Source organism: Betta splendens, chromosome 6, assembly GCF_900634795.4.
Source record: "Betta splendens chromosome 6, fBetSpl5.4, whole genome shotgun sequence".
Classification (NCBI taxonomy): Eukaryota; Metazoa; Chordata; class Actinopteri; order Anabantiformes; family Osphronemidae; genus Betta; species Betta splendens.
In genome coordinates, this window is record NC_040886.2 from 11,708,579 (window position 1) to 11,731,034 (window position 22,456).

General features: G+C 49.5%; 1 protein-coding gene across 1 annotated transcript; it reads left to right on the forward strand.

The window, feature by feature from the left end:
* The first annotated feature begins 5,769 nt into the window (after positions 1-5,769).
* rasgrf1 (Ras protein specific guanine nucleotide releasing factor 1) lies at positions 5,770-22,436 on the forward strand. The gene is made up of 27 exons (XM_029153747.3): positions 5,770-6,493; positions 9,531-9,637; positions 9,870-10,017; positions 10,996-11,088; positions 11,161-11,414; positions 11,729-11,808; positions 11,898-12,091; positions 13,224-13,333; positions 13,419-13,537; positions 13,981-14,141; positions 14,431-14,494; positions 14,631-14,773; positions 14,887-14,969; positions 15,059-15,307; positions 16,332-16,702; positions 16,798-16,917; positions 17,676-17,846; positions 17,960-18,066; positions 18,260-18,372; positions 18,448-18,508; positions 18,772-18,875; positions 18,947-19,031; positions 19,115-19,312; positions 19,401-19,480; positions 19,664-19,781; positions 19,993-20,061; positions 20,232-22,436. Exons 1-27 carry the CDS (start codon positions 6,218-6,220, stop codon positions 20,322-20,324), a joined length of 3,771 nt encoding a protein of 1,256 aa, XP_029009580.1. The 5' UTR covers positions 5,770-6,217; the 3' UTR covers positions 20,325-22,436.
* The last annotated feature ends 20 nt before the right edge of the window (positions 22,437-22,456 follow it).

A 22,456-nucleotide genomic window follows, 5' to 3' on the forward strand; every position in this document is an offset into this window, starting at 1 on the left:
ACCAACAGACGTCACGCAGGCTGAACGTTCACAGCGACATATTACAAACACAAGGAATCATTAAAATCTTAAATAAGTAAATAGGTTAGTGAGGTAAAAGTCTGGGCTGAATCATTTGTCAGTCATCTCGTCCATTATCTGATTATTTTTGTTCTTTTGACGTTCTATTAATAATACAACACTGAAGCAAATCATCAGTTGCAGCCCTACGAGAGCTTTGTAATTGTACAGCCACGGAGCATGAAAACAGTATTTTTTTTTTCCACAAGAATTACACCCTCACATCCACTTGTCCAGTTCCATCAGAGTTGGAGCCGTTGTTATGCGCTGCAGGCGGCTGCTGCCCGGCTTCCTTGTGGCTTTGTGGCTTTGAGTCTAACCGAGGACGACTGGGAGAGGCTTATTAATCCCCGGACTGCAGCTTCCCTCTGAAGGCCACAATCAGGGCAGCGCTGCGCTCGCTGTGTGACACAAATATATGTCGAAAGTTGATCATATAAATATACAGCATGAAGGGAGGATGTTGAGGCTTGATCCAGCATTGTTATTAATAGGGGCTGACATTTTCACAGTTCACGGCTCAGTCACTCCGTGTAAGCCCTGGTGAGCCTGCACATTTGTATTATGATGCATAAAATCTCACCCAAGAGTCCGAATTTGTTCATAAGTGCATTATGATATCAGAAATAAAAGCGCTGGAAAGGCACTGGGAGATTTTTACTTCTGCGACAACAGCTGATTCATCCAATGAGAGACAACACAGGGAAAGAAGGGGCGCGTCTGATTTACAGCGCTTCATCCCTGTCGTTGTGGTTAAAACCCATGTCTGTGTTGATGATCGCAATAAAGCCAATGACAAATTGAGCACGTGATGATCTGTATTCTATTAGCTGCACACTGGAAAGGGCAGCGCTTTGATAAACAAATATAAATCAGAGGTGGCAAGTTGATGATACACTTTTACCTCAGTGGACCTTGGTGTGAGAAGGTCACCGCCGTTGCGCAGGTCATGTAATATCATCAGGGCCGACCACCATCGTTTGTAACCAACAGATTCCACCGGGTAAGCAGCTTATAATTTTCCTATGGTCAATAAAGCAAACCGGCGCTGCATCACTCCAGCTCTCAATATGTGCCGGCTCGTCTGCCCTGCCCTGCGTAAATCTTTAAAAACAGGTCGCCAACGTACGCTTTGATTTAGAAAAAGAGCTTAGCAATTTCCCAAAATAGCCGAGCGCTAGTGTCCAGCAGCCCCCGTTCAACCAGGAGGATGTGGCATTTGTGAAGTACTAGGAATAATAATAATAATAATAATAATAATAATAATAATAATTATTATTATTATTATTATTATTATTATTATTATTATTATTATTATTATTATTATTATTATTATTATTATTATTATTATTATTATTATTATTATTATTATTATTATTATTATTTTATTATTATTTTATTATTAATATAGTGTTTTCTTTTCCACTCATTTCCATCAATTTAGCTGACAATAATCAGCAAAATTGATGCTCTGCAACAACTGAGATCACAACACTTTTATTGGGAGCACTCATCAACAGAGGTGCACCAGCGCCTGGGCCTGGTGAGCACCGGGCCGTAGTGTAAGCGATGGCACGCGGCCAGGATTTGACCATTAAGGCTCATTAGTCCCTATTGATAGCCCTGATGATGGGCACTCTGAGAGGAGACGGCCGAGCGAAAGGTCAGCGTATGGATCTAAATGTGACCCACTAACCCGTCACTGGCTGGCAGTTTAATTTAAGGGTGATTGACTGCTGCCGGGAGCACACTGGCAATAACCCCGACGCGGGGGTTTCCAGTCATTTCACTTGGGCCAGTAGGCGAAGGCATTTCCTGTCACGTGACGTGCGTGTCATGCTGATATTTAGGGTTTGAAACCGGTCTGTCTGGAACGAGTCAACCTAAGTGCAGTGTGACTGTTCGCTGGTTCGTTTCCTGCATGCATATCTGAGGTGATGTGGGTGCACAAGGGCCAGCGGGAGATCAGGCAACATCAGCCACCCTCACCCGCCGCTTCGGCCAACGAGCAAAGAGAAGCCATGACGGGCAACAGGCGTATGAAACGAGAGATGCTCCGAGGAGAAAGAGGCCGCTTATGTAACGGAGGGACTGTTTACGCGTCCCCTCTGAGTTCATGTTAGCTGAAGGAAGACACCCTGCCTCGGCCGCTCTTCGTGGGCTCTGCCACGATGCATTACTGCCCGTACTCGTAGTGACGGGTAACTGGCGCAGCGCTTGTCTACAGCAACGATGGGGACAGTTTCCCCGTCTTTTCATTCCACTAGTGGATATATATATAATTATATATATAGATTTTCACAAAGGCACTGACCTTTGTTGGGAAACACTAAGGAAGCTTTATTTGGTACCTACAGTAACTTCCTGAGAAGTTGTAAATTCTCAGTTTCCTGAGCTGGACGTGCTTGAAGACGCCGGGGCAGCGTTCTGCTGGGATGCCTCGCACCCACGGCTCCGCTTGTGTGGCTGTTTGTAGGTCAGCACACAGCCTGGGACGCAGCGAGGCCCAGTAAAGGTCAAACACGTCCCTTACAAAGTGGGACAAAAGACTCCTTCATCACGCTGCTCAAGATCCACGCAGCAGCGACGGCGTGGAAGGAAACCCGCCGACGCCGACTCGCGTCGGATGGAAACCAGCGTCCGCGGCTCCCGCTCCTCGGGTAAATCGCCGCACCGTCAGCTCGACGGCGACTCGTGTGAAATTCAATTACAGGCCCGCTGCGGATGCGCCGCGCGCGTCTCCCGGGGAGGTTGGAGCGAGCGGCGGCCAGGTGGCGACCCTGCGGGCGGCGCCCAGCACACATCACAAAGGCCTGGGCCGCCGCCAGGAGCTGGGGCTCTGCCACCGACTCTCCAAGAGCAGCTCATGGTCACTCAGACTCGCTGTCTCTCTCACGTTGCACTCAGGTCGCTAGAAACGGATTGCAGTACACATTGTCGGCCGCTTCCCTCTATAATTCATGTCCCGCTCTTAAAATAGAGCGTTCCAATAGTACGCGGCGTTTTTGTCGGGGGCTGCAAACGTTGGAAGCATGCGAGTGGAGCAGGAAACAGCGTTTGTTGTTTTGTCAATTTATCCAACGAAAGGAAGATGATATTAATCATTTAGAGACGACAGCGGCTCGGTGGGTTCAGGCTGTAGTGGCTGCGTGTGTGTGTGTGTGTGTGTGTGTGTGTGTGTGTGTGTGTGTGTGTGTGTGTGTGTGTGTGTGTGTGTGTGTGTGTGTGTGTGTGTGGCGAAAGTCGAGATCAGACGACGTGACGGTGAGCAACGCATAAATAGGAGCTGAATCTCTCCGGACGGGCAACTTTCAACCGAGCACACATGAAATTTGCATGGCTTCCTGCACGTGAGCGAGACCCCGGCCTCCGTGTGGCGTTGGAGCGTCTCCGTTACACAGTGGTGTTACCGTCCGTCTGGCGGGGGGGGTCTGTGAGTGGCAGGACGACTGACCAGCGTTGACCGGCGTCGACAGGGGGGGGGCGTGGGGGGGAGGCCTTCCTGCCACGCTGTGGGTCGTCTGTGTTAGCATACAACGCAGCACGGACCACGCGCGCAACCAGAAAAAACACCTGACATTCACCATCCTCACATCTCACCTCACATGCACTGACGAGCCCTTGAGCAGGTTGTGAGGACTCGTTTACTTGTACAGTAGATTGGCTTTAAGGCATTATTAAAAGCATTAGTGTTGCTCGAAGCCCAACTAAGCAGCACTGGGCACAGGAGAGAAAATCCCAGCATGCATTGGGTGGAAGGCGAAGAGCGTCAAATCATAACGGTGTCACAGTAAATAATAAACCCTGCCCTCACACAGAGCTGGAGTATTTGTGTCCAACAGCCCATAATATGAACGTAGTGTATTTACAGTGTCGCTGTAGTTGTGCAGCTGGAGGTTGAACAAAGAAGAGAAATATCTGGGTTGTGGCCTTTCACAACTCAGCTTTTTGTCCCAGTATGACTGCATTGCAGTTTTCTCCCCAGATACTGTACGTCCATTCATCTGATTCTCTCTGCAGCTTATTCAAACCCTTCAACACAACATCATGCTTTAAAGGGATTTAAGGCGCCTGTTTGTATGTTTGCTTACTCACATTCAATCAAATAGGCTGCGACTGCCACAACAGCCAACTTGTTTGTTCTTACATGACAATGAGCACGAGCGGGCCTGGATAAAATCCAGCGGGCTGTTTCTAAAAAAAGGAAGGAGTAATTAGTAAATGTCATTTGAGAAGAGTATGGCGAATTCGAAGCCTGGTGGCTCATGTAATTAGGACTGGAGCCTTTTCATAGGCGGCTTGGGGAAGGACAAGGACACGGCGGCAGCAGCCTCTGCTGAACACTGACAGCACTACAGTACAGGCTGTTGGAGAAAACGCCATCTGACACACACACACACACACACACACACACACACACACACACACACACACACACAACAAGGACAGATCACAAAGTCAAACCAGGCTGACAGTGATGTCTGATTAGTTTTTTTCTTGTCTTTATTCATATATCATATTTATTATTGTCTGTATCTGAACACATGGATTGTTTGCATGTGGATTTGAAAACATACACTCTCTAGATTTAGCGTTAAATTGAAACGCTTTCAAATGAGTATTTTCTTCGTACCCTGGGTTTCAGTTGGACATTTTGGCCTGTTGCGTTAGACGTGGCCTCACACAGCGACGCCAACAATGCCGACATTGTTGGCGTCCAACTACATGTGTGTTTATACAAATCTATTCAAAATGTTGCTGCTGCAGTGACGTTGCTGCCACTGAATGAACGCAAAAGACAAGAAATCGCTGTGGTCCCCACATGCGCCACGTTTTACTGATAACCGACACACGCTTTACATTTGGTGAATATTTGACGAAAGACGGGCAGGGCCTGTGCCTTTTAAACAAATCGGCTGCTCAGAGAGGAATGCTGCCCGTGAACTGACTCTTGTTTTGTATTTCGCCAGAACACACAAGTCCGGCACGCTGCAAACTCAGCTTTAAAATTTCTCAGAACCTTCAACTCGGTGACAAAGAAATGTTAAGTGTAACTTTAGCCAACTTTAGTCAACCTTAAGATTGGTGTGTTACAGTAGAAGTGAGGAAGGATCTGAGGATGGAGCAGTGGACGCAGACGAGCCGCCCAAACTCAAACTGCTGGTTATGTTAATGGTTCTGATGAATCAGGTTTTTTTTACATCATGTGGATGATAGTGTGGAGCCACCTTCATCCTAAATGGGTAACAGTGAAGGGACCAACAGATTATTGGGCAGGTGGTCCCTGTCATGGCTGAATGATGTATGTGCAAATGTAAATGTTTATTCACTAATTAGAAGTAATTATATTATTGTAATGCAGTCATTCTGGCTGAAATCTGACCAGACCCACTTTAATCATACAGGCAACACCTGTCAGCAGTTTTTCTCCACATTCTCTGTGAAGAAATCATTTTAATTCAAGCTAAAGAGTCAATATTTTCTTTAAATTGCACCAAACTGGCAAATCTCATCCTAGATACCGAAACTTTGTTTAGATGAAGTTTTAGATTAAATACAGTATGTTGTAAACCAACTTTGAATTACTGGTCTCCTTCCACGTGAATGCGGGTTTTTCTCTGCATCTCGGTCATTTTCCCACATCCCCAAAACCACGACTCTGCGTAAAACCCAACTTCTGCGGCATCTTGTCCGAACGTCCCTGTCCAAGGTGCTGAAATCTGCCTTCCCAATCGTGCGTCATGTGACTTCGCCCAGCACTGCCTAGCTCAGCGCCGAGCCGACTGGTTTCTGGAGATTTCATGTGAGAAAGGGACAAACCCCGAACCATTTTCCCTCTCATCTTGCCTGTTTAGGCTGCTTTGCCGCCCCCGTTTCCGTCTTTTTTCCCCCGCACGATCGGATCATGTGGACCTTCGTAGCGCTCGGAGTATGACAAAAGATTTTTTAGGATGCTGCACTTGTGCTGCTCGTTTCGTTCCTCTCTTTTCACTTAAATGCCAACGCGGTGAATGCGTCGGACCGAGTGGACGAGCCCGCTGCTAGAGGTCCGCATTCACAAAGTCAACATCTTGTTCCTCTCGATTCGAATTTTCACCGGAGCCACTTAAGAAAGATGTAACGATCCACCTGGCGCAGCAGAAGTCTCCTCATCAAAATGCAGAAGGGAATACGACTCAATGATGGTCATGTCACCTACCTGGGGCTTTTGGCGAAAAAGGATGGTACGAGACGAGGGAGCTTGAGCAAAAAGAGCTCAGACAACACGAAATGGCACACAAAGTGGTTTGCTTTGCTGCAGAATATGCTCTTTTATTTTGAGAACGAGTCCAGCTCTCGACCCTCTGGATTATACCTGTTGGAGGGATGCATGTGCGACAGGGCGCCTTCACCGAAACCTTCGCTGTCAGCCAAGGAGTGTTTGGAAAAGCAGGTATGGAGAGCGCGCGCGCTCACACACACACACACACACACACACGCACACACACACACACACACACACACACACACACACACACACACACACACACACACACACACACGCACGCACACTCGCGCGCGCGCTGCTACATTGTTTTTCAGGCTTCCCGTTAAACTACGGACGAAATGCAGGACTGAATATTATCGCGCTGCGCAGAAAATACCCCTGAACTGTATTTGAGAGCAGAACGGAGCGGTTTCCCGACGCGTATCTGCTTCTTATTTCCCATCGTATCATGACCTCAAAACCAGCGCAGCAGAATAAATCGAGCTTCCAAATAGCTGTATTGCACGTTATATAATCCATGCGTGGCTTTAATGATGAGGTAACAATATTAACACCTAATGACATTACAGCAGCCCTGGCGACGGGCTATGCAGTGTTTTGCTTTAGGTTGCAGCAAACCCCGACCGCCTTTCTTCTCCTATTGGTCGGAGAGTTTTCAGCGGCGCATGAAATGGAAAGGGGATTTCTGCCTCTCCTGCTTGGTCCAATGTGTTCATTTTGACTTTCAGCCACCGTCTTCCGCACGTTTTAAGGGTGCACCGATGTACTGTACCTAATGCCCCAGCGAATAAAACAAGCAGCATAAATAAATAAAATAATAGAAGTTGTGGCCTCAGGGCTGCCATCTTGTGGTGAAATTGTATAATTGCAGAAGCAGCAGGGTGCCAGTGATCTGTCAGCGCTGATCTGACCTGAACGGTATAATTCTATTTATATTAGGTTCAAATTACACGTAGTAGCCAGTTCCTGTCAACAGTCTGTATATATTGTGTCTATCCTTAAAAAAGTGGTTATACGACTGTATGTAGCAGGATTCTTTCATTTTAGAAGTGTTGAAATCATGTATGCAACATTGCTGTTATTTTGACTGGCCTCTAAGTAATCATTTAGCACAGCAAGTTACTGGAACCCAGGAACAACACTCTTCAGTCCTCTCTCCAGGCTTTGGGTCTGACTCCGTAGGGCCGCAATCCAAAGCGAGTCCAGGCTCCTCCTGCGAACAGCTGCCTTTATGCTGACGAGGCAGAATGCTGGGCTCTGGCTAATGTTGTGCACTCACAGCAGCGACACCAAAAGACTCCCCGAAAGGAGTCCGGGTGCTGTGGTGAACGTGGCAGCATGTGCTGTGAACGCCAGAAGAATCCTGTTTGCAATGAGCACAGACACTACAAGGTCCATTATAGACACTGATCAATGTGATCAATATGAAAAGTTGCCTTTTAATGTAAACAACTTGCAAAAGAGCAGAGTCAAAAAACACATACAGTCTTGATTTTGCAATCCACCATAATCCCCATTATATTTATCCTCAAATGCAGTTAGAGTTAATATGATGAGCCCACGGTTTCTATGGCAACCCTTATTTGCATCCTAAAGAATGATGCAGTTGCAGGAGGAGAAGAGAGAAGTACTGTGTCACATCTTTCCCATTAATGCGAGCACTTTCTGGGCTAAATTTGTTCCTTGCAGTACCTTCGAGCGGTCAGAGTCCGTTTATAGAAAATGCAGCTGCCTCACACTGGGAAACAGCGGCGGCGCTGCGACCAATGAGCAGGAGGAGCGAGGGGAGCGAGCGGCGGCTGATGTGTTACAGAACGTACTGTGTGATGTAAGCTCAGCGAGACTCACCAGTCAGTTTATGATGTCAGCGCAAAAGAAGCACGTTTGCTTCATGTTCAGAACCAATTCTGAGCATTTAAACACATCTTTGTTTGCCAGTAAGTAAGAGGAAGCAGACAATACAAGATGTCTGGCTGCTAGAAATAGACCTTTGAGGGGAACATGGAAACCTAATGAATACAGAGATGGTGTTTAGGAACACGCATCGGTTGCAGGTTGCAGCCTGTTGAACGTCTGCAGGCCAAAGCTCAGTCCGACTGGCTCAGTGTGGAACAGACCACAGGAAAGTCTGTCTCATGAAGTGTGAGGAGTGATGAGGATTTCAAAAAGAGCAGTCGTTTAGGCAATTCTAAAGAATTAAGCAAAATCTGTTGATACTGAAGCAGGCGATCATTTTTTGACTCGATGCCAGAAAATGTCACAAATATATTAGAGCAGTTTTGTTCTTTTGCATTTGAAGCCGCTACATGTATATCAAAGTGTTTTTAAAATCTATTCTGGCCACAAATGATAAAACACATGTGTCCAGGTGGAAATTGTAATTAGTTACACAAACCCAAAATTTGCTCATTACAACAGATTTAGAGTTTGTCAGATACAGACAAGTTCCATTTTAATCTACTGTCACAAGACGCCTGAAGAACCAGGAGCTACTAGCTGCTGCTTCCTGCCGCGTCCTCCATCAGTTTATGAGATCATAATCAAGTAACAATTCAAAAAAGTTTAAAAATATAACAGCTATAACTCCGTCCTCAAGGGATCTCTACATAGTACTTTTGCCAAAGATAGACATCAGTGAGCGGAGGAAAGACCTGAGCCAGGCTAACATGAAATGGTGCAAATGTTAACACGTCAGTGCATTGTCTCTGGGAGCTCAGAGTAAAGGAAGCGTGCTCATGTTTAATCAGACGACACACACACAAAGAAACACAAAACACGAAAACCAGCCCGGGTGTTCGCATTGACGAGAGTTGCTAGGAAACAGGTACCGCACAGTTATGTAATTGGTCATGGCTCCAGCCTCCATGTCTTATGGCGTTTCCTCCCGGGAACCAGTGACATCCCAGGAAGTGAGCTGGGGGAGGCTTCCCTCAGCGTGTGCCATCAATTGCGCTGGTGGGCGAGGAAGCTGTGGCTTCCCCAGGCCTCGTGTGCTTTTAAATCACCCGCTTAATGTCTGCTGCAGCGAGACAGCGGAATAAGCACAAAGGCACAAGTCTCAGAGAAGCTCCAGTGAAGCCTCTATATAACGGCTTTATCTGGGAGCTGTCCAGTAATGAATGCTCCTCTGGGTGTCGTACATATAATGTGTCAGCTTAATGATAGTTTGCTTGTTTCTAACTAAACCCCCCATTTGTTTCAGTACTATTTCACTGTCAGCTTCACCCATGAAAACCAAAAGGCCCTCGAGTTGCGCACAGAAGACGTGAAGGACTGCGACGAATGGGTGGCTGCAATATCACACGCCAGGTAAAGGCTCTTAGAGGCAGTTGACACATGACAGACTGCAAGAGAAGCACGTGAATGATGCGAAGTGACGCCGGCCACCTCCATTAACGTGAAATCCTGCGGTGAAGCGACGACACACCAACCGCGTGTGTGTGTGTGTGTGTGTGTGTGTGTGTGTGTGTGTGTGTGTGTGTGTGTGTGTGTGTGTGTGTGTGTGTGTGTGTGTGTGTGTGTGTGTGTTGTCTGTGTGCAGTTACAGGAACTTGGCCACCGAGCATGAGACGCTCATGCAGAAGTATCTTCATCTGCTACAGATTGTGGAGACGGAGAAAACAGTTGCTAAGCAACTTCGACAACAGATAGAAGATGGGGAAATCGAGATTGAGCGGCTTAAGTCGGAGGTAATGCTCGTTCCTTCACGCTCGGCCGTGAGCATGTAAACAAACGGCAAAACATGATTTAGACACACAACAGCGCATCACATCCCTCACCACTGGACAAATGTACGGCCTCAATCAGTGCATATAAATGTATATTTTAGGATATAAGTAATCCAGGTGAATGGTGAGATCTTATGATCACATTATAATGAATAGCACATTATTCACCTAAAAGCTGTACATTCATGGCAGAGTGGCTGCATGGAATTCAAATAGATTGTACAGGTGTATTTAATAAAACGGCCGGTGGACGTTAAATTGACTGACACGTCTTCACGTGCACATTATTCACCAGGCCTCTTTTTAAACGGGCTCCTTCCGTGCACCTGCAGTCGAGTCCCTCCCAGAACGCGTCCGCCTTCTGTCGCCGTCTCAACCTGCCAGAACCTCCGCTGAGCCGAGCCGGCGCTGATTACCGCCCGTGTTCGCCTCGTGGGCGCGCGCGCCGGGCGGAGACCTACGTCCTCGGGCCGCGTCCCCTCTCGCGCACAAAGCCTCGCGCGGGGCCGCGTTCCGCGTTCTCCACATCAAATAGTCGCTGGGCTTTAATGTGCAAATGCGACGCTTGAAATCAAATGGCGCGCTGAATATGCATGAACATGGCTTCGCGTTGCATCTGCTGCGCGAAACGCAATGACAATGAAGTCTCTCGCGGCCCGCGAGCTAAATGGAGACACTTGGCTTCAAACGGCTGGAGGAGCGTTCACCTGTTGGCGACACGCGACGCGGGGAGGTTCGTTACTGTACGACCAATGACAAGTACCGATGGAGACACAGCAGCCAAGTGGACAAATCAGTTTAGTCAGACTACCATGCAAGTGTTGACAGGTCTGTTGACTCAGTCACTTTGTTGACAAGCTGGTACAGTAAGTGAGAAGAAGCGAAGTGTGTCCAGTCAGTGCGAATGGTTGGTCTTTCTCCCGGTTGCTTCCCCGGCAGATCGCCGGCCTGCTCAAGGACAACGAGAAGATCCACGCGAGCCCGGCGGCCGCGCCCACCGACGACGACTCCGAGATCAAGAAGATCAAGAAGGTAAGGCCCGGTCCGAGTGCCGCTCGGCCGTGCAGTCCATGCCTTTAAGCCCCCGGTGCTGTGGTGGCGCAGGTCCAGAGCTTCCTGCGAGGCTGGATCTGCAGGAGGAAGTGGAAGACCATCATCCAGGACTACATCCGCTCGCCGCACGCCGAGAGCATGAGGAAGAGGAACCAGGTGGTGTTCAGCATGTTGGACTCCGAGGCCGAGTACGTGCAGCAGCTTCACATCCTGGTCAACAACTTCCTGAGGCCGCTGCGCATGGCGGCCAGCTCCAAGAAGCCGCCCATCACCCACGACGACGTCAGCAGCATATTCCTCAACAGGTGGGCTCTCGCTGGGAAGCTGCAGCGCAGATACGCAATAATAAGGATAATAAATGTGTGTATTATAAAAGGTTCACGCGTGCAGACATCGGACATGTTCAGACTTTGTTGGACGCGGCCACTAGAATGGAGACGCTGGCCTGCGTGTGTCATTGGCCTGTTCAGAATCCACCCACGCACTCATCCGAGCCTGTTCCAGCTCAAAACCTGCACACGAGCTGCTGCTCCCTCTGTCTGCTGCCAGGGCTCCCCGATGAGCGCCGGCGGGCGAACTAACGCTCGAACTCCCATTGTTTTGTTGCTTTTCTCCCCAGTGAAACCATCATGTTCCTGCATCAGATCTTTTACCAAGGTCTAAAAGCCAGGATAGCGAGCTGGCCGACGCTGGTGCTGGGTAAGCGTCCTCTAACCGCCTCATCTCCATCATCACCATCATCATCAACGTTGCCGAGACCTCCTGCTCACCCTTCGCTCTCTCCGCAGCCGACCTGTTCGACATCCTGCTGCCCATGCTCAACATCTACCAGGAGTTTGTGAGGAACCACCAGTACAGCCTTCAGATCCTCGCTCACTGCAAGCAGAACAGGGACTTCGACAAGCTGCTGAAGCAGTACGAGGCCAAGCCCGACTGCGAGGAGAGGACCCTGGAGACCTTCCTCACCTACCCCATGTTCCAGGTCGGCTCATTATGTCACTGAGGCAGGGCTCTCCGTTTGTTGTCTCTGGACCTACGTACTGTATTCTCTACACTAAGCTAATATTAGGCGGCTGTTGGTTGGCTAATAATAATTTGTGAATTGGACCTGGACCCTTTCAGGGGTTTCTATCGTGATTTGTGTTTTAAAGCTCCAGAGACACTGTGGGCTCCTGTTTAAAGGGAGATTCCACTCCTCGGGCTCACACTTTCTAAACGTAACCAGGGAATTCACGGTGACTCCTGCTGAGCTTCATGGTACCGGTGACGGGGGGGGGGGGGCTTCTCCCCACGCGGGCCGTCACGAGGGAAGGCGAAGCCCCCGGAGACGTGGCCGAGCTCGTCAGCCGAGTGACTGACTGCTCCTTTAATGTGTGCATTGATTACATCGCACCTCGAGCGCCGTGACTAATGCGCCGCTGACACCTGACTGCGACTGACCTGCAGTACGTCTTAACCACACGGCCGCCGTCGCCGCCGCCGCCGTCCGCGGGGCGTATCACTGGCCGCTCATTAAGCTTCCATCGATCTCTTTATCTGAGGCTAAGCTAAAGATAAAAGCTGATCCAGCTCCCTCCATTAGCGCCAACAAGCCAACAGCTGGTTGTTATTTGACAGCGATGCAGGACACGTAGACAGAGATCAGATTTTCAAAATTGGGATCATTTTCACGCCGGATTAAATGAAAAGTATCCTGTGTTGTGGCTGTAAATGGGTCCGTCCTGATCAGCGGCAGCGTCCCGCGCCGTCGCGTGGCCGATCAACAACAGAAGCAGCAGGCATTTGTCTGCGTTTGCTCAGAATATCCCTGTAGTGTTTTCCGTGTCTATAAAAAGCGCTTGCTTTTTGGAGCGCCGGCTGTAATAACGGCTCCGTTCTGGCACGGCACGCCGGTTCCCAGCAGTCCACTGTGCCGGGGCCCAGCGCCGAGGAGCATTTGTGCTGATGAGGGTGGATCGCGCTCCCTCCACTGATCCACCTCTCATTAGCGCACGGGCCCGTTCGCGTGGCGTCGTGTTTGTGTAAAGAGCCCGGTTACATCTATGTTGACACGTACAGTGATCTGCCATGTCTGAGCGTGACCCCCCCCCCCCCGGTTCCTGTTTGCTCTCTAGATTCCCCGTTACATCCTCACGCTCCACGAACTCCTCGCCCACACGCCCCATGAACATATAGAGAGGAACAGTCTGGACTACGCCAAATCTAAGCTGGAGGAGCTGTCCAGGTGAGCTGCGAAAGGCCTGCGTTCCCCTCCATTCCCACCCCCCTCCTCGCTATGATCTGATGTAGTGGAGTGTCTGTTGTACCAGAATCATGCACGATGAAGTGAGCGAGACTGAGAACATCAGGAAGAATCTGGCGATAGAGCGCATGATCGTCGAGGGCTGCGAGATCCTCCTGGACACCAGCCAGACCTTTGTCAGACAGGGTAAGTCCCGCTCACACAGCAGGGGGCGGTTCCCTGTCCTTCCTCACCTGTCGGACATGTCCAACCCTGCGCTGAGCGGAAATAGTCTTTTTTCTTTCTTTTTAGAAAAAATGCTCTGCAGTGTCTCTGGGGGAACAATGTGTGCTCCTCCTTTCTAGAGTCTGTAATTTCCAAGTGTAATTAAAGTGTTCTGGGGCAAACTGATGATGAATCTGGGACTGTAAATGTCACACGTCCCCAACAGTCCTGAATGGATGAAAGACGGGAAAATAAAAAATGTTAGATTATTTAATGCTCATGTGACAATACACGTATTCAGATCTTTTATTTAATTTCTCCTCTGGCCCCTTGTGCTTTTACCTTAACCCCCGTCTCCCTTCTTTTATATTCCTACCTCCCTATCTCTCACTCATTTGTGCACCCTCCTTTGTTTCCGCATGCAGGGTCTCTCATCCAGGTGCCGATGAGCGAGAAGGGCAAGATCACACGTGGGCGACTGGGCTCTCTGTCGCTGAAGAAGGAGGGGGAGAGGCAGTGCTTCCTCTTCTCCAAGCATTTAATCATTTGTACCCGCGGTTCTGGGGGGAAGCTCCACCTGACCAAGGTGGGCATGCTTAGCGTAGCTTAGCTTAGCTTAGCCTTCTATTACGTACATCACAATCCTAGTTCCTGTAGAGGCCGGAGCCTCTGAGTTAGACTGGATGCATAAACTGACAGGAGATGAAAGCTATGAGGCTCGACCTGCTCTAAGCTCAGAACCGACACCATCTAGCATATTTTATATTTTAGTTTGTATTTTCACATGTAGCAGACACACACGACATTTGACCTATATGGTATGAAGGAAATGCAGGTTATGTGATGCTGACTGGATGTAAATGACATGTTTACAGAACGGGGTGGTCTCGCTTATAGACTGCACTCTGATGGAGGAGCCTGAGGGGACAGACGATGAGTGTGAGTCTTTTATTCATACGCCATAGCCGATGCTGTGTATAGTGGACGACCAGGTGTTTTTTGTTTTTGTTTTTTAAATATGTGCGGTTACAAAAAAGACGTGTTGTTACAGTACAGTTTTATCTTCACCTCAAAGCCAAATCAGACAAGACGGGCCAGGACATGGAGCACCTGGACTTCAAGATTGTGGTGGAGCCAAAGGACAGCCAGTCATTCACAGTCATCCTGGTTGCCTCCTCGAGGCAGGAGAAGTCTGCGTGGACCAGCGACATCAGCCAGGCACGTCAACACGGATCACCGTCTCCACGAGTCAGACGAGAGGCGGTGGATGTCGGCAGGAAGCAAACTAACGTGTCTGTCTCTCTCTCGCTTTGGCTGCATCCGCCCCACAGTGCATAGACAACATTCGGTGCAATGGGTTAATGATGAACGCCTTTGAAGACAACTCCAAAGTCACGGTGCCACAGATGATCAAGTAGGCTCCACTGGTTAACATGCACACTCCCCGTGCGGCTGTCCTCCCCTGCAGCTCCTCATTGTCCCCCGCGCTTCTGCCCCGAGCAGGTCCGACTCGAGCCTGTACTGCGACGACGTGGACATCCGCTTCAGCAAGATGATGAACTCCTGCAAGGTGCTGCAGATCCGCTACGCCAGCGTGGAGCGCCTGCTGGAGAGGCTCACCGACCTGCGCTTCCTCTCCATTGACTTCCTCAACACCTTCCTGCACTCGTATCGCGTGTTCACCACGGCTGACGTGGTGCTAGACAAACTCATCACCATCTACAAGAAGCCCATCAGTGCCATCCCTGCCCGGTGAGTCACGCTACTTTGGGATAAAGGTTGTTGACAGCGTTTGCAATGAGCAAACTAATCGCATTGGATGTGTCTGGCATCCCTCCACACCTTAACACGCTGCGTAAAGATGAGACTGGTCTATAATGATGGGGGGGAATTGTCATTCATGCAGCATCAAAAGCGAAGTTGTGTGTTTTATTGAGGAGCTCAGCAGCTTCAGAAACACAGTTTTAAATGTGAATGTTCTACGATTTAGACTTGAATATGAATGAGATGCTTTCGGTCCCGTACTTCGTGCTGTATGTGACGCTGCAGCAGGGCTCGTCAGGGCTTTGTGTGCGCTTGTCTAGTCGGTGTACGTGAACCCAGGTGAGAGGGAGGCTCTTCCTCTGCGACGCCTCGCCATCACTGCGTCTGTGTATTTACGGTCAGAGCCAGGTTTAATTTGGTCGGGTCTCTCCCGCTCGCCTGGGAGTGTCTCAACTGGGCTCTGTCGCTCTATGGCAACCGACCTCAGTGCTGCAGGACCCCACCCTCCCCTCCTCGCTCCTTGTCTGCAAAAGATCCATAGTGTGAAATATTGATGGAGTGTTGCAGTGGGGCTAACTCACCACCCCGCAGCCCTTCAGCGAGGGCCCCGCTGTGGGGTCCGGATCAAGGGGAGCTCCCCACGCCCACGCCCTGCGGCATGCGCTCCCGCGGTGCTTGTCATGTCACCGCGAGACACCTACACTCGGCTGCTTGTGTCAGCAGTGGCCATGCGCACAATCGCTCGCTGCGCTATTTATGGGAGCCTGCGAGGTCGCCAGGAGGGTGGCAGGGAGTGGGAGAGGTTTTCTGCAACACTGCAGCCTGTATCCTGCTCTAAAACGATGAGACATGACTGCAAAGAGACTTCTGCTTGCTGGGTTGTTTGCATAAATTATTTAAGAGGTGTTGTGTATTTAGCTAAGCGCTTATATGCGCACTAAATATCCACGAATTGTATTTCAGTGTCCTAACTTCAACTACATGAATCCCCCCCCCCCCCCCCCCCATGCAGGTCCCTGGAGTTGTTCTTTGCCAGCAGCCAGAACAGTAAACTCCTGTATGGAGAGCCCCCCAGCTCCCCCAGGGCCAGCAGAAAGTTTTCCTCCCCGCCGCCGCTCGCCATCGCCAAGAATTCCTCCCCAAACCGCCGGCGCAAGCTGTCCCTCAACATCCCCATCATCACCGGGGGCAAAGCTCTCGACCTGGCTGCCCTCAGCTGCTCCTCCAATGGCTATGCAAGCATGTACTCGTCCATGTCCCCGTTCAGCAAGACCACCCTGGACATCAACAAGCTCTACGTGTCCAGCCCCATCGCCAGCAAAATCCCCGACGAGGCCGAGGACAAGAAGGACAAGGTGGAAGACGCCTCGGCGTGCAAGCAAGGTGGGTGGTCTGCAGCCGCGTTTAGCCGGCGCCCACGGGCCGGGTTTGTCGTAGCGACGCCGCCAGTGACCCGGGCCGCTTTCCTTTTGCCGCAGATCTCTCAGTGCGGGAGGAGAGCGACAACGATCAAACGCAGAGCGACGACGGGGACCCAGAAGCGTCCCCCACCAAGTCGCCGACCACTCCGAAAAACGTCAAATGCAAAAACTCCTCAGGTACATTGTGTCCCAGGAATGCACGCTGACATAACACGCGTTTGATGGTGTCAGATCCGAGCTTGTAACTGCACACGCTGGTGACTACTCACCCTGCCAGAAGCATAAATCATATAAAATATTAATTTGTCCATGGATATGAACATGCGGGAAAAGCCAACACTTGGCTTCGGTAGGTGTTAGGGAAACTTGTGTCATAGCAACTGCATCAAGAGCGTGTTTTCCCTGCCGCCCCCAGTAATGAGGCTGTTTCATAGGAACCGAGATTATCTCTGCCTTCTAAATCTCATGACAAAATCACACAATAGGGTCTGAAAGCGACGCCTGCTTCGGTACGTGTGAATTCGCTGGAATTGTGAAGCGGTGTGTAGCTCCCTTAGTGTAGGATTATGTGTTGCTTATGATCTGTCTATGTTCCCGGGATTTAAACATAGCAGACTGCAGAGAATCTGTTGATTCCTCTGTTATGCTGATATTTAGGCTATATTTAGCTGCAACCGTCTTGAATATCAAAGCATCTTGTAAAGGCGAGTCTGGAGGGGGCGGGTTGTGTTGGCCTGTGGCGCCCCCTAGTGGCTGCTTGGCTGAGGAGACGCGGGTCGTTCTGATGGCAAAACACAGCAGCTACACTCGGCTCTACTTGGGTTTTATATAATGTCACAGTCGTCCTGTGCTTCCTCTGGTGAAACTGACCGGGGATTCGATCTTTATGGCGCTAAAATAAGCCGCTGGATCGTCTGCGCCCTCTCTCTCCTCAGAGTTCTCCCTGTTCTCCTACAACAACGGCATGGTGATGTCCTCGTGTCGAGAGCTCGACAACAACCGCAGTGCCCTGTCTGCTGCCTCCGCCTTCGCCATCGCCACAGCCGGAGCCAACGAGGGCACCCCCACGAAGGAGAAATATCGACGGATGTCCCTGGCCAGCACCGGTCTGTCATGCTTTAACCCGAGCATGCTGCTGTTTTTAGTTTCCAGGCTGGAGTTGCAGCAGCCTCAGCCGAATGGCATTGGTCGTTTGAAAATCCTGAAACGTTTTCTGCAGGTTTCCCAACGGATCAGAGAAACGGGGACAAAGAGTTCGTGATCAGACGAGCAGCGACCAACAGGGTCCTCAACGTCCTGAGGCACTGGGTGTCCAAGCACTCGCCGGTAAAATACCCCGACACGAGCCAAGGCCCATTCACTGGCACACTTCGCCACTGCTCCATCATCTGTCAGTTAGTTCACATTAGCTTCAGTGTCAGCAATGCATAGGTCTGCACAACGGCATATGTTCAGGGAATTAATGGAAATGAACGATGCCGTCCATCAGTTTAACACTAAATGCTGGCGTTTCCTCCAGGACTTCGAGAGCAACAACGAGCTGAAGACGAAGGTCATCGCCTTCCTGGAGGAAGTCATGCACGACCCGGAGCTGCTGACCCAGGAGCGGAAGGCAGCCGCCAACATCATCCGGTACGGCGCCGCTCGGAGTGACGCGCAGCGCGTTGCCGTAACTTAGAGTCTGACCTTTTCCCTCTCCGCTGTCAGGACTCTGACTCAGGAAGACCACGGTGACAACCAGATCACCCTGGAGGACGTGAAGCAGCTGGTGGGTAAAGCTGCATATGCATAAATGAATGAAGATTATTGTCTTGGTTAATACCATCGCCTATAATACGACTGATTTCATCATTTCTGCTAAATAACTTTTTGGAGCCAGTAATTGATTGCCGAAAGCTGTCATTAAATCATTTTCACTCTGCTCATTATTAATCCCTAATTAACAAGTGAGACATTTCCACCCAGATGAAGTGAAGAGCAGTAAGTATTTAAATCCCGTTTCCACCCCATCATGTTCGCGGTGTCTTCCAGGTGGGAGGAGGGAAGGCCGAGCCCTTCGAGAATCACTCGGCGTTGGAGATCGCGGAGCAGCTGACTCTGCTGGACCACCTGGTGTTTAAGGTCATCCCCTACGAGTGAGTGCGCCCTCCGCCGGACGCCAACCCCCACCCCCACCCCCGGCTCACCCCTTTTCCTCTCCTTTCAGGGAGTTCTTCGGACAGGGCTGGATGAAGAACGACAAGAACGAGAAGACGCCGTACATCATGAGGACCACGAAGCACTTCAACGACGTAATTGCAGCCAGAGCCCCTTTAGACACATCATCTGTGACTGAACACTGAGTCAGACCTATTGTCTCTCTGCTTCCTCCAAGACGAGCAACCTCATCGCCACGGAGATCCTGCGCTGCGAGGACGTGGTCACGCGGGTGGCGGTCATAGAGAAGTGGGTGGCGGTGGCCGACATCTGCCGCTGCCTGCACAACTACAACGCCGTGCTGGAGATCACGTCCTCCCTGAACCGCAGCTCCGTGTTCCGCCTCAAGAAGACCTGGCTCAAGGTTTCCAAGCAGGTCGGTGGGTCTGGCTGCGTTGTTTGCTTCGTTTCTCCCTTCGTTTTCGTTCTCCAGCTTTATATTCCTGACGTTAATTCTCCTCCAGACGAAGGCGTTGATTGACAAGCTGCAGAAGCTGGTCTCGTCAGAGGGGAGGTTCAAAAACCTGCGAGAGGCTTTGAAGAAGTGAGTTCAGCTCAAGGACGTGCTCCGGTGGGTAGTGGATCGATGGCGCAGACGTTCAGTGACGTGTGTGTGTGTGTGTGTGTGTGTGTGTGTGTGTGTGTGTGTGTGTGTGTGTGTGTGTGTGTGTGTGTGTGTGTGTGTGTGTGTGTGTGTGTGTGTGTGTGTGTCTCTTCCTCCCACAAGCTGCGATCCCCCCTGCGTGCCCTACCTGGGGATGTACCTCACGGACCTGGCCTTCATCGAGGAGGGGACGCCGAACTACACCGAGGACAACCTGGTCAACTTCTCCAAGATGAGGATGGTGAGATGTGTGTGTGTGTGTGTGTGTGTGTGTGTGTGTGTGTGTGTGTGTGTGTGTGTGTGTGTGTGTGTGTGTGCGTGCGTGCGTGCGTGCGTGCGTGCGTGCGTGCGTGCGTGCGTGCGTGCGTGCGTGCGTGCGTGTGTGTGTGTGTGTGTGTGTGTGCGCGTGCGCACGCTTCATGTGTATTTTAATTGCACTTCAACTTTTTCAGATTTCTCATATCATCAGAGAAATCAGGCAGTTTCAGCAAACGGCGTACAAGATTGACCTGCAACCAAAGGTAGATTTATTTCATAACATCATTAATTAAATGATTCCTCAAAACTGTAGGAAAGTGACCACCTTGAACACTGTTCATCTAGTATCTGTGAGGTTAACGGGCTCAGGGTGGATGATGGTTAACAGCAAATGAACCTGCGTGTAAGGAGGGCGTGGTGTCTTGGTTCTCAGGTAGCCCAGTATCTGCTGGACAGGAGCTTTGTTCTGGACGAAGAGAGCATGTACGAAGCCTCGCTCCGAATCGAGCCCAAAGTGCCCAACTGATGGGGAAGGTGGTCGCCCGTTCCTTTCTCCGTTAACGCCGCACATCAGCTGACCTACACATGGCTTTTTGTATAGTTGTACATGTTTAAGCCCTTTGCTCTTGTACAGTAGATGTTTAACTACACAGGACATTTCAGTGTTCATTCTTTGGTTCGCGCCCTCGTCGCTGTTTTTATTTCTTCTGGCTTCATACGCATAATAACAGAGGTCGCCTCGGTTGCACGCGACTGTGTCTCCACGGCGACCAATGACATTATTTTGCATCGCGTCACTCTGTGTCAACTTTGCACTCCTCCGAGCACTCGCGCCGTCGTTCTCTATGCTTCGAGTTTTATTGATGACTGAGTTTCTCTGCAACTAATGTAGCATTGTAAAAAAAAATGTAACCGCACCAAATCAGGTAAAAGAGCACAGAGAACAGAAGTACAGCTGCATCCGCTGCTGGGAGCAGACCGTGGGGTCACTGAGGCGTGACCGACCCAAACCGAGGGGGATTCGTTCCATCGCTTTTGCACGCGACTCCAAAGACAAAGGCTCCCGAGCGTCCGCGCAGCAGGCGCGGCTTAGAACTATACGAGGGCAGGATAAGTTGAAGACCTCAGCGGAAGATAGACCTTTAGGCTGAAAAAGGCCAACGCAGCTCACTGGGGTTAATACGAAGCAAAGCACAACAGCGGCGGCCGCTGCCTGTACAGCTGAGGCGGGAAGGAAATGAAAGAACAAATAGGTCACCACTCCCAGAATTACACTCCTGCCGTTGGTTTGGCTGAAATCAACTTTTAGCTTATGACGTGTGACAGCGCACTTAAAAATGTAGCACCGGTTGTGCAAACCTCAGCAGTCGAGACATTGTTTTTGAAACGTTTGTATTCTTTTTCATTCTGCGGAGTGACACGGTTGCATTCCTGGTAATTGTAATGGTCCAGTCCTGCGTTTGGGAGCCTCTGTTCCCACATACATGTCTTCAAATTGACAAAAAGCGTCAATTTAATCACACTAATACGCTTATTTTGTAGCCTGACACACTTTAGTTCATAAACGATGCGACAACACACAGTGAAGAACGGTTCCGATGCCTGTGATCTAGGAATAAAGACTTGCCCCCGTCATATTCTCCCACACGTGAGGGAAACCAGTCACTTCCCTCCTTGTCCGGATCTTACGCCTCTCAACTCGAGCTCACGGGAAAATGATCACACGCGATGGTAAGTGTTGTACCTTCAGGTTCGGCCACGTCGAGTAAAAGGTTGTTTGCTCTTCTGTAATTAAAAGACAATCTGTCCCTTTTGCTGTTCCAGTGATTGTGGAACGTGACTGTATATCACTCGGTTATATGCATCGCTGTTAAAACTATGATAAAATGTATGTGAATGACCTCTGCCTGCAGCATTCAAACACTATTTTTGTAGTAGTATATGAGAGAGTGACCTGCTCTTTATATGAACATGGGGAAGTATTTTGTACTTTGTTGTTAATTCACCTCACTGATGTGTGCTGTACATTTTGTACATGCAACCCTGCATATTTCTCAATGTGGAGCAGTGTAATCCTTTCAGAATAAGTTGTATCTTGAGCTTAAACACAAAACAGAGCTACAACTGTGTGGTCTTGAAACAATGACTTAGAGGTAGGAGACAACTTCAAAGTGTTTTGCATTTATACTGTAATCCTGTCTATAACCATTTCTGTTAGCAGGAATATAGTAACGTAGTGCTTATTCTGTGAATATTTGTATGTATTTTTACTATGTATGTACAGTACACTTTTGAAGCTCGTGGCAGGCATGCAACACACTCACAGACAGAATAATACTATATACTTATGCTGTATACACTTATACATGCACATACTCTTATGAGATATATAAACAAATAAACATTTTGCTGTTAGCAATACCCAGTGGTATGAAAATTATCTTTCAGCCCTCATGTTTCCACACCTTAAGAACTATTCCCAGTTTTGTAAGAAAAAAAAACAGAAAAGATGATGATGATGATGATGATGACGATGATGGTGGTGGTGATATTGATGATGACGATGATGAAGATAAATAAACTATGTATATGTTTCCCAGTTACCTCTTGTTAATAAATCCATTTTATCTCAGGGGCATTTTGTCTCAGGTGTTTTTA